At 48.2% G+C, this 12340-nt stretch overlaps 1 protein-coding gene across 12 annotated transcripts in view; it reads right to left on the bottom strand.

The window, feature by feature from the left end:
* Positions 1-12340, bottom strand: part of Cacna1d (calcium voltage-gated channel subunit alpha1 D) — a 301997-nt gene that overhangs the window by 52185 nt on the left and 237472 nt on the right. For all 12 annotated transcript variants that reach the window (XM_052733756.1, XM_052733760.1, XM_052733764.1 and 9 more), the window contains 7 exons: positions 11188-11275; positions 9778-9885; positions 9643-9695; positions 7648-7794; positions 5845-6046; positions 3349-3507; positions 1759-1869 (listed from right to left, as the gene is read on the bottom strand). In XM_052733756.1, the coding sequence (XP_052589716.1) occupies positions 1759-1869; positions 3349-3507; positions 5845-6046; positions 7648-7794; positions 9643-9695; positions 9778-9885; positions 11188-11275 (868 nt within the window). The remainder of the gene's footprint in view (positions 1-1758; positions 1870-3348; positions 3508-5844; positions 6047-7647; positions 7795-9642; positions 9696-9777; positions 9886-11187; positions 11276-12340) is intronic.

The raw sequence follows: 12340 nt of genomic DNA, 5'->3' as shown, positions 1-12340 counted from the left end.
CTGTGTTACCTATCCGTTCACATGACGCCTGATGCTCCTTCCAGGCTTGGAAACTCACTGGGCCAAGCAATGTGCTACAAGCCATTGATACACTGGCCTTAGAGGGTATGTGCACAGATGCACACTCTCATATACTCACACACATATGCACACACACAAACACACACTCTCACATGCTCACATGCTGTGGGGTACGTGTGTTCTCCTCCGCCTGCACATGTTTTGAAAAAGTGCAGAAGCTTAATCACCAGGCACAGGAAGACATGGCACAGAGTTGCTGGGAAATGATCCATGGGACTGTTCCACGTACATTTCTCAAGAACTTTCCACGTTCTGACTCTGCAACCTTTCCCATCAGTTCAGACAGATATTGTTCAAAGAAGTATAGGCAAAAGAGAAGCAAACCAAGGTCCCCAAGGAAGTTCTGATGAATTTGGAAAAGGAGGGAATGTATATGTAGGTAGGTATGGACAAGTCACAGTACGTAACATCTGGCCATGCGTAAGGTGCCAAATTTGACCCCACGGCAATCACCCCAATTAATCACTTACAAATGTCCTTTCTTTTTGGTCCGCAAAGATCCGATTAAAGATTGCCTAAGAATTACTTCAAATTAAAGAAAGGAACAGGCTGGAATTCAAATTCTGGATAACTGTAGAGTACATGAAACCAACCATTTCTGAAGCTGTACCCTATTTGTTGGCTACTCCACACAGAGTACAAACACCTAGGCACCAGGCTCTGTCATTCTCTCTTCTGAGAGTCAGGGTCTATGCTAGGAAGGAGACTACCCGCCCAACCCCTCACCCCTCCCCGGCCAAGTCAGCTCATCTCGGCTCCTCAGTCCAGCGCTTTAGAGCAAAGGAACACTGTTGCTTGAAGGTAGTGGTGATGGTATGATGGTGCCAGTACCAGTCTCCAGCACGGTGCTACGTGCCAGGCACCCTTAAAACCCTGAAGGTTAAACATGCACTCTCCACAACAGCCCCCAGCAACTGGACTGTGAGTCTCCTCATAGCACAGAGGAGGAAAGAGTGGTGGGGGGGCAGTGAAGTAAGCTGTGATGGACTGCAGATCGGATTCAGATGTCTCAATGTTGTGCTCCTTGATGCCAAGCGACATGGCTTGTCACAACACCACAGTCTTTGGGCTTTGTGGGGCTGGACTGACTCCTTCCCAAAGAAGGCACAATGCAATCATTCCTTCAACACAGTGTAACATAGTTCATGCCTCATTTCCTTACAAACAAGTGAAGCTTTCCTAAATCCAACAAACAGAAGATGGTATAGCAGTAAGAAGGTCCCAGAACTTTCCATAAAAGGTAAAAAGGAAGCTACAGACCAGCCACAAATAGAAGCTGTCTTCGTGCTAGAGATCTCAGAGTGAAATCAGGGTCAAACTCTTTCTGATGATTATCAGACACTCCCCCAGTACTCAGATAATGAGCTACATTTTCCTGAGACAGCACGACATGCTATTCAAAAACAGAGAACCAGGGTTTACAGTGATAACCAGCCTACAAATTCCCAATTCTCTCCTCTCTTTTTCTCAGAATTGTTTTCATAAGGTTTTGGTTTTACCCATTTATTTTCCCATATGTATACAGACGTCCTAATCAGATTTTAGTGTTCTCAGGTGGTAACCTACTTAGCTACCAGAACAGTTCAGCATAATTCAGCAACACAAGGCTAAATGGAAGCAGGTCCTTCTCTGGGGTCATTCAACAGCAGCCTTTGCAAAGCAGATCCAGCAACTTACCTTGGGCTTAAATGCGATGACTTTCAAAACCATCTCAACAGTGAACACCCCCGTGAAGACCATATTCAGAATGTCCATGGCATCATTGAACATCTTGGACTGCTCGTAGTGCTGTGGATAAAGGCAGACGTAATTGCTGTCAAAGTTTCATGATCTCACATCCTTATAATGGGAGGTCCCCTGCCATCTGCACCCTGGGGGCATTTCCCACCCTCCAGTACAGCATCCTCTCCCAGCAACTCAACCCAGTACTGCAAGGTCATATGGTGAATTTCCACAAAATATGGGTGTGTGTGTGTGTGTGTGTGTGTGTGTGTGTGTGTGTCCATAACACGATGAGAATGATTGGACGATGGAGGAAATAACATGTCCATTCTTTCAGTTCAAGGTAAGGGGGAGTCACCCTTTCTCTGTTGGGAATGATGCTCAGGTCCTTGACTAACACATTGCAGACACCACCTAAATGTCTACAGATAAAGGTAGAATTCGATTAGTGATAAATCTTATACTATTTAGGTTTATGTCTTATTAAAGGTGGTATTACCTAGCCTTTACACCTTCCCCTAGATCAACATACAGACCTTTTCATTTTTAACTTTAAGAACGTGTCTGAAAATGTGTGTTTGACTATAGACCTGTCAAAGAACTGGGGGTTTGATTGGCTTGAGTTCTTCAAGCCTGGGCAGACTCTGGTTGTAGAGCTTGGTTCTTGCTTCCCGACCCAGTGTCATAGCTATCCGACAGTAACTGCTCAAGGGGTCACTGTCAACACTGCTCTGCAATCTGACTTGGTCAGGGTCAGCAAGAAGTCACTGGAATTGAGGTCGATATTTCAGAAAACTATCAAACCTTGCACTACCACACTGGGAGCCCCTTGAAGCAGAAATATAACATGAGAACCACTGTGACAGGTCTAGACCACAGTGTGAGACATGAAGGCTAGAGAGATGGCTCAAAGGTTAACAGCACTTGCTCTTACAGAGGACCTGGGTTCGGTTCCCAGCACCCACATGATGGCTCACAATCATCTGTAACTCCAGTACTAGGGGATTAAAACCCCTCTTCTGACTTCTGTGGGCACCAGGCACACACAGCAGCAGAACACTCATACACATAAAATTAAATTTAAAAAAAATCTAAAAATAATTTCAAAGTGCCAGACTTGAATAATTCAGCAGAATCCTTTGGCTTGAGGTAGGCGTGGAAGATTTCCCACATTACTCGTAAAGTATGGCTCGGGGTAAGATTCTCAAGACCACCAGCTGGTAAGGACAGAAGCTGAGGCCTGTGTGGCATCAGGCTTTGGTACTCAGCCACTCTTGGGTCCCAGGATCCAGACTGAATACCACACACAGGCTCTGTGGAAACACTCCCCACAGCTCTATCACCCAGAGAGATCCAAACGTAAGTACCTTATGTGTCTACCATGACAACGGTCAGGCAGAGTAAACTGTGACCACACTATAATCCAGGCTTGTCAGAAAGTCAAACCCCTTCCCTTGGAGATGGAACATGTCACCTTCAGGATCTGGGGGTACAGGGCTGGGTGGCACACCTGGACTTGGTCACCACAGTGATCTCCATATTTACCTGCATGGCCAGGCAGAGTGTGTTGAGCATGATGAGGACGAACATCATGTATTCAAAAGGCGAGGAGTTCACCACATACCAGAACTTGTACTGGTAGGGGTTCTTGGGGATGTATCTCCTTAAGGGGCGTGCTTTCAAGGCATATTCAACACACTGGCGCTGCAATGGTAAAAAAGGGGCAAACACAGGGGTTTTGAGAGCTTCCAGGGAAGGAGCCCAAAGTGGCCATCTGCCTAGAGGAGCTCACTTTGGCCCTCAAGGAAATGACCGTGAACAACAGTGAGTCTCTGGTAGGACCTAGAATTTGCCTTGTGTGTTGGAGCCCACTAGGTTTCCTAGTGGCTGTACCCAGAAGGACTGCATAAGAGATTGATTGGACCACGGGCCTGGGTACCAGGTGACTATAACTGGCAAGAGGGAGGTCTTTTGCTCCACCCCTTGGCATTGTTATAAACAGACCTTTGGAATAAAGTTCTGGGCCCGTTTGGATAAGGATCCAGGCCCTCCCGAGTCTATCCTGTGTTTCTCTCTGCTTCTTAACTCTCTAACTAAGTCTCTTATCCCTCATTCCTTAAGAGTTCCTGGGGTAAATAAGTGTGGGGGCTGGTCCCCTACACTGGTGGTAACTTCAAGAAGCAAGTAGAACAGCCACTGTGCTGGCTCAGACTTGAAGGCAGAGCCCATGCAGCTTCTGCTGAGACTCTTGCAGTGTCTCTGAGGCAAGGGGTGAGGGTGGGAGTGGGGGGCTTGAACCAAGCCTTGTCAGGGCCTTTCTCTGCCCGTAGGTGGTGATGCCAGGTCTGCCTGTGTTGTCCTCCAGAAGAGGAGGCCAGCTAAGGACAGGCATGGAATCTTCAAGAAGCATAGAGGCCGAGTTTACTTTCTGAGGCTGGAAGCTCTCTGGACACTCTAGCAGATTCACAGAAGATGCCTGTCCAGTCTTATGGGAGTGGAAGCTTACCATGCTCTCCTCAGCATCTCCAGAGAATGGTCAGTAATGATGGTGAGACTGAACTGAGTTTGGCTCTAAACAGACCACTGTCCTTCTATTTACTCTGGGACAGATATCAGTTCCTTTTTGGAGCAAGCTGAGAGGGAGCCTCCAGTTGGCCTCCAGGCTTGCTCCTGCCTCCATCCCTCCCTCCACCCCTTCCTCCAACCCCCTCTCTCCTTACCTCCCTCCCCCTCCTCTCTGCCTTCACTCCAGACACAGCAGGCGTCAGACAAGTTCTCTGTGTTTGGAACTCAGTGTCACTCTGACTCTAGGGACACCAGATTCAAGCCTGTTTGGGACTTTAGGTTCCCACACACATGTAACACCAACTCTGCATGGTTTACCTAGCCCGGTCTTCACTCTTGTCTTCTATGGGTAGGCAAAGAAATAAGCCAGATTTCCTCCAGATTAGCACTGGTAGAGTCTACAAGGACACTCTGACATAGCAAAGTTCTTCCACAAACCAAGTCAGCATGCCCTCACATGTGGTCACAGTTGCCACCTGGGCAGGGGTACCTCAAAACACCATGGCCACTACTGCAGGAAGCCCTCACTGCCAGACCATTCTTGCTCACCACATTACCATAAAAGCAGAGATGTGTCTGGCAGAAGACAGAGGAAAACCCTTGAAACAGACTTTCGAACTCATATGCTAAAGGTTCAAGAGAATGTCTAAGGGGTAAACTCCTTCATGCCTTCATAAACAACCTCTAAATGAGATAAGGGGCCAAGACTCCAGGAGCAGCGATGCACTTAATGTCACTGAGCAGGTACAGGCAGAGCAGGGCCAGAGCACAGGCTCTTGGTTTCCTTGCTTTATCACACAGTGAGAGCCAAGGCTCCTACTTCTAAAACAGGGAGGGAGATGAACAATGCCCGAAAACCTTTAGTGCCAAGTTCAAAGCTTCTGACTCTTCCTACTAAATGACAGCTCGTTTTGATTGAAGGCAACTGTGGTCCCCAGAAGACCTCTGGCAATCTCTGGGAATGTTTTGGCTCCCTACTGGAGGAAGGGGATGCCAGTGCATCAAGTGGGTAGAGACCAGGGATTCTGCTCCTTGCCCCAGAGTTGTGCTCGGGGAGCACAAACAAGAAGGATCAGCCTATAACATCAATAACACCAAGATGAAGAAAGTCTGCAGCAAGCAGGTATCAAAGAGCCTCTCCGTGGGGACTGTGCGAGTTGGAGTGAGTGAGTGATTTCTGGCTCTGGGTCACAGTGCCATACAGGAGTCTAAACCATCATTGGTCAGCCATGACCATGGGTTGTGGCCTCGGTGTTCTCCGACCCCTTACCACAAGCTTGGGGATTGGTTTTCCCCAGTCATAGTCTATTCTGGGTCTGGTGACCACCTCTGCAGAGACTCAACATGGCTGATGGTGTGCTCTGAACAGGGCCTGAGCTGGGGTGAACCCTCTCCTCTGTGTAGAGCAAGCCACTGAAGAGGAGGTGCTCTGCTCTTGCTTGAGGGACAGAAGCACAAAGAGTGTGTGACTTTAACCTGATTTTTGTCGAGCTCACAGTTCTTATACTCTTTTTCTCCTTGTTCCTGGAAGGTGACGATGACGAAGCCCACAAAGATGTTCATCATGAAGAAGGCAACAATGATGATGTAGATGATGAAGAAGATGGAGATCTCCACACGGTAGTTGTAGACGGGACCAACATTCTCTCCGTTCGAGTCAATGGCTTTATACAGCAACCTGGACAACAGGAAAACTGGGTGAGAACCTGCCAACCCCACAGTTCAAGCAGCCCGCCCAGCCCACTGCCCCACCAGATGCTCCCAGAATTCCTCTGCACAGTCATGGCACGGGCGGACATCAAGGTCTCTGAACACAGCCTGGTCACTGAGGCATCTTCAGCCTTAGGACCAGAGAGCTAGTACATAGATGAGGGATTGCCCAGATATAATCATCCAGAGACTATCTGGAGAACTGAAAAAATCAAAAGGATCTCACAAACAGTCAACAACGCCACCTTCTAGTAACAGATAAGAGATAAGGAGCATCACACTGACACTTTGAAGGAGCTGAAAACTGCATGCACTGACAGACACCCAGTACCCAAACAAGATTTCTAAAGGGACACTCTAGTGTCAGACGGAACTCCTACGAAGAAGGACATTACCATAAACCACCCAGTTTCAACTAACCCCCTCTAATATAGTCAGTCCTTTCTGACCTCACTCCATGTGCAAAAGCTCACACGGCCCCTCTTTCCACCTTTCCTTCTCCCTAGAAGGGCAGGTGTTACTACCATTCCCTTCTTGTCGATGGTCAGAAAGGCATCTAAGTGCCAAGGTCACAGTCCTCAGGGGCAGAGTCCAGAGCTGGCCTCAGGTCCTTGTAGCTCCAAGCCCCAGGCTGAATCACATCCCGTCAGCTGCCCCAATGGCTCACTGAGGCATGGTGTCCCAAACCTTACATCACCACAGTGTCTCGCTCTTCCTCCACACCTTTTCCCCTAGATCAGCTTCCTAGGAGGCGAACGTTACTCAGCTGTCCACAGAAGCTTCTGAGAACGTCCTTCACAGCCACCCGAGAGCCCTGGCAACCAGTAGGAGCCAGTTTGGGCGCTTGCCTCCTGAAGCTCCTCTGGGCATGACCCATCTGAAGGAAGCCAACAGGGTGGTACAGACGCCCCTTTGCCTTTTATTTACTTCCTTCTTTATGTTCTGGTATTCTAACTCACCCGATCCCAGCCATTCAGCCAGACCCCATTCCATACTAGGTATGATTATGTAACATTTCTATTAGCTCTAGGATCTGAGGGAGGACCGGTGCCATGGTCATGTGATTTCCTCCACGCCGCCTAACACAGCACATTGCATGGAGTTGATATCAAAGGCATAATTTATGAATGAGTGTTTGAGCACCTTCATGAAAGAAACGGCATGGTAGCATCTGTCCATGCCTGGCACACATCAGTGCTCAGTATGTACCATAATGAGTGAATGAAGGACAGTTTGGATGCTGTCAAATCCTCTTTAAGAACACCAGAAGGGCATCTACCAACCGCAGTCAATACAGCAAATGCCTCTTAGGCCCTCCTTAACCACACAGGGAGAGGCTGCCCCGGCCTTTCACATCTGAAGCCAGAAGTAAGACGCAGACGTGTAACACCTGCCTGTTCAGATGGAGGAGCCACGATGGGCAAGAAATCATGCCCAAAGTTAGTCACAGGCAAGCTTGCCAGCTGTGAAGATCAAAAGTAGAACCCCTCTCCTGGAAGGACGACAGCCCAGAGTCCCCAAGGAGCAAGTAGGCACCTCCTGGGGAGACTGGATATCCTTTATACTCACGCAGGCCAGCCCTCAAAAGTTGAGACTGTGAAGAGCGCCATCATGGCTGAAAGGACATTATCAAAATTGAAGTCACTGTTCTGCCAGATCCTCTCACGGACCACAGGACTGTCGACATCGCCATCCTTATAAAGAATGAAAAGCCCCCTAGAGGAGAAAGGAGTTAGAGTCATCTTGGCTTCACATAGGACAGAATTGGTTCAGAACATCATATGTAGCCCCAGCCAGGTCACACACACACACACACACACACACACACACACACACACACACACACACACACACACACACACACACAGCCCAGATGGGGTTTCTCCCTTTCTCCTCCACATTTGATCTGCTCTATACCTCCAAGTAAGTCTCCAGCCATGACAAGTGCAAAGTGCACTCTCCAGGGCAGGGGTGGCTAGAGATCCAGTGTGCACCTGTTAGCAGTTAGACATGCCCAAACAGTAAATGTTAGAATTCCTAGCCACTCCCCCATGACCATGACCGCACACTGGCTGGCAAAATGCTTAGTCATCCCAGGGCCTTACGTCCTACCTAATCCGTGCGCTGAGTGGTCACGTAATTGTTGTGCAGTGTAACATGTCATCTGTGCGCATGCATGGCATAGCTATGTAAGCCCATATGCGCATCTGTGGGGGGAGGGGGGATCTATAAAAGCGGGTTCCGCATATCCCTCCTCCTCTTCCTGCATGATTTTTCCATAGGCCTAAGCACATCCCTTCTGTTCCCTTCCCTTAACAAACTCTTATAGTGGGTTTTGTTGTACCTAGTGGGTTTTGTTGTATCTCGTGGCTTTTGGCTTTTCTCAAATGGTAAATAGCATCACTTAATGAATAACACCGTACCACTTAATAAATAACAGTAAAAGTGCCTCATGTACGAGGGGCTACAAATACATGTGGAAGAATCAATATTTTGGCCACAGAATTCCATAGACTCTGAGAAGCAAGCAAAGGTATATGCTTATCCACATTCTAGTTTCAACAAATCTCTTCCTTTTCAGACCACTGATATTCTCAATTTTCTTTCCAAAAGACTTCTGTAATTGCTGTCACACACCATTTCTTACAGAAATGTACTTGTAGAAGGAACCCATGAGATAAAGCCTCTCACTGATATTTCACAGCAACAGGTAGCTAGAGGAAGGGCCCACGACACCACCACTCTGTGGCTGCACTAAGCAGCTTGGAGGAGGTGCTCTGCGTCCCTCAGCCCAGGCCAACAGCATCCCTGATGCCACATGTGGTCATAGGCAGATTGTATCCGATGCCCCATGGCCACATCGTTTGTTCAAGAAAATCCAAACCAATGCATACAGGGCAGGCAGCTAGACTCCAGCCAAACGTAACTCTAAAAGGTCAGGGACACAAATTTTCTGTAGCCTTAAGCTCTGAGCAATGCATGCATGGACTGCAAACATTCCATATTAACTGAACATCTTGGATTATAAGATGTGAGCATTTCTTGCTGTTTCTCTGCTGCTGCTGTTGTGAACAGAAATATGTCCAAAATGCAGGCACTAGGAACAAGGAGCACAGAAGTCTGCCAAGTCTTCTAGAAGAGGGTAGCTCATTCCTGAACACTGGGAACTGAGCTGTAAGCCTGGCTTAGGAGAATACCATTCAAAGTCCACTTGGATAGCAGGAGAGATACTGGTGGCCCTTGGTCACTGTTCTTTTGGGACACCCCCCCTCCCCAGTTTATAAGATCTATACTAAATAGCTAGAGCCAGCTACTCATTCTTTGAGGATGATAAAAATGTGTTAAACCTTAGAGATGCTGGCTAAACAATCATGGTCTCACTTTACCTGAGTTTCACCTGGACTTGAAAACATAAACAACAAAAGTCAAATCACTATCCTTCCAGGCATGAGCTGAGTGGGCAGGCCTCTTATTCCCTGACAAAAGCCCCTGAAATGCTAACATGAGTCAATCCGTGAGGCTTGCTATTCTTTCAAATTCCCTAGCCGCTCTCGGGATACCCACCTGCATTCTTCAGGGTTACTTTTGGCTTCGTCTGTACATCGATAGAACTTCCCCTGGATACAGAGCAGATGGACAGTCAAATACGGCTTTTCTGATGGAAACCAACTCCAGCCCTGGGCGAGAGGGTACCCCTACCTTGAACAACTGGACCCCAATGCATGCAAACATGAACTGGAGCAGGGTGGTGACGATCATGATGTTGCCGATGGTTCGGATGGCCACAAAGACACACTGGACAACGTGCTGGGGAGAGAACAGAGAGAGGATGGAAGGCTGATACCCCACTTCTTGGTTTTAGTCATGGGATAAGTTAACACCAGGCCAGGGCTCTATGCTTGGGTGCATTTTGACATGAATTTCTAACTGTTCTAACCCCATGCTTTGTTTTCCTGGTTACCTATTGCATAAGTACTGTGTTCATTATGACGTGCACTTTTATTTTTATTACATTTTTATTACATTTATTTATTGTGTGTGTGCGTGTGCGTGTGCATGTGTGTGTGTGTGTGTGTGTGTGTGTGTGTGTGTGTGTGTGTAAGCCAGAGGACAACATGCAGGAGCTGGTTCTCTCCTTGCACATGGATCCCAGAGATTCAACTGGGTCATCAGGCTAAGTGCCTTAACCCACTGAGCCGTTTCCTGGTCCAAGAACACTTTTTAAAATATTCATTTATTTATTATGTATACAGTATTCTGTCTGCATGTATGTCTTCAGGTCAAAAGAGGGCGCCAGATCTCATTACAGATGGTTGTGAGCCACCATGTGGTTACTGGAAGAACAAACAGTACTCTTAACAGCCCCAGTCCAAGAACACTTTTTCAGTGTCTCTTCTTGGGCTTCCTCTAAAGAGTTTGGTTTAATTGAGAGAAACACCACCTGCACATAGGCTCAACAAGACCCTTATCCCAGAAAGCTCTTATAGAGACGACAACCCTTTGGCCTGCTGTATAATCCATATGAGAATGATTTACAACTTAAAATAAACACAAAGAAATACGGTTGATAAAGAAGTAACAAATCGTTATTGTAATTATAATGACCATCATCTCCAATTAACAAAGCAAAGGTAATTATGCTGTGTATGTGTGTTATGTGTTACACATGTTATGTGGATACAGGCCCCCATGTGCACGCCTGTTCATGTGAGATAAGTAGAGAAGGACACGGTATGTCTTGCTCTATCAGCCTCTACTTTATATTCTCGAGATGGGGGTCTCTCACGGAACTCAGAGCAAGGACGGCCACCAGGAAGCCCCTTGTGTCTCAGCCACTGCACACATAGCACTGGGGTTACAAGAGTGTGAGGGGCATGCAGGGCTTTTTAAATAGGCCTGGGATTCGAACGCAGGCCCCAATGCTTGGGCAGCAAGTGCTCTTACCCGATGAGCCATCTTTCACTTTTAGAATGACAGTGCTAGGCAGAGGCAGCTTTTTTGGTGGAAAGGTCCCACTTGGAGCCTCAGCTCGTCTCTGGACTAGGACAGTTAGCAACCGCAGTCAGCCCCAGCCCAAGCCAGCCCCCCTCAAAGGAGAGGGGTCAATACCTTAAGCCCTTTTGCTCTGTTGATTGCTCTGAGGGGCCTCAAGACCCTCAAGACCCTGAGAATCTTCACCACGGAGATGGCGCTGGATCTGAGGGAGGACAGAGGTAACGGTAAGAAAGCAAGCGACGTTGAGTTACGGCCAGATAGGAGCCTTGAGATCAGCTGCTTCATGTGACCGTCTCTTGAATGACACTACATAACTGTAGTCTCTCTTCAGGACTTCAGCAGGACCTGCTCCTTTCTGCCACCAAGCTGGCCTCCTGCCCCCTGAGGGAACTCGGGGGCCCTGGCAGAGGCTCTACTTCAGGCACATAGCTTGCCTTTACAGAGGCATTTACAGACTTACCTCATTATGTTGATGTAAACACTAGTTTCCTGACATTTAGACTTCAGTGTTTAAGTCTGGGGACCTGTGCTTGGGCTTTTCTGGCCTCTGAGAGATTCGATCTGGTAGGAGGGATGGGTAACACCTCCCTCAGCAGCACACACTCGGGTGTGGGGAAAGGCGGTGTGCTCCTCCAAGGAAGGGAAGGTGGGGCACGACCTTAGGGGCAGCTGGGAAGGCCTCTCGGGCAGGTTGCATCAGGTGGCAGGAAAAGCCTTGTCAGTTTTATGGGAACAGGTGGGGGCCAGAACAGCCTAAGAGTTATCGCGAGGGCTTTGAGCTGTTGCAGGCTGCTTGGGTTAATCCGTTGGGGGTGGTTGCAACATTGGCTGAGGAGAAAGTGTGCAAGAAGGCTTGGGAGGAGGTGTGCAAGAGGGAAAGCTGGAAAGAGCAGGGACAGTTGGGGGTTGGTGAGAATTGTGAAGAGACTACATTGAAGGTTCTCCTGGGAAGCCAATCCAGCATTTCCTTCCCCAGGCAGCAGCTGAAGAGACAAGGAAGGCAATTCCAGGCAGGAATCCCGGGGCCTTGTCGGGTCCAAAGCAGGCCCCTCAAATGACAGTACTGCTGATAGTGTTCTCACCGACAGCCTGGGCTCACCCGGACTCTGACCGGCTACGCAGAAGGATTGCTACCCAGTAAACAAAAACCTAAACTTAGCATTCCTCAGAAGTGGGTTTCTATTTGTCAGGAAAAGCCACTACTTCCCTTATCTGCCCCCATGGTCAACTCCCTCAGGCAGAGGGCATCTAGTTCCTGATTAACCCA

This window comes from Peromyscus californicus, unplaced genomic scaffold (genome assembly GCF_007827085.1).
Source record: "Peromyscus californicus insignis strain IS unplaced genomic scaffold, ASM782708v3 Scaffold_12__1_contigs__length_115047231, whole genome shotgun sequence".
NCBI lineage: Eukaryota > Metazoa > Chordata > Mammalia > Rodentia > Cricetidae > Peromyscus > Peromyscus californicus.
This window is presented reverse-complemented; position numbering and strand designations above follow the sequence as displayed.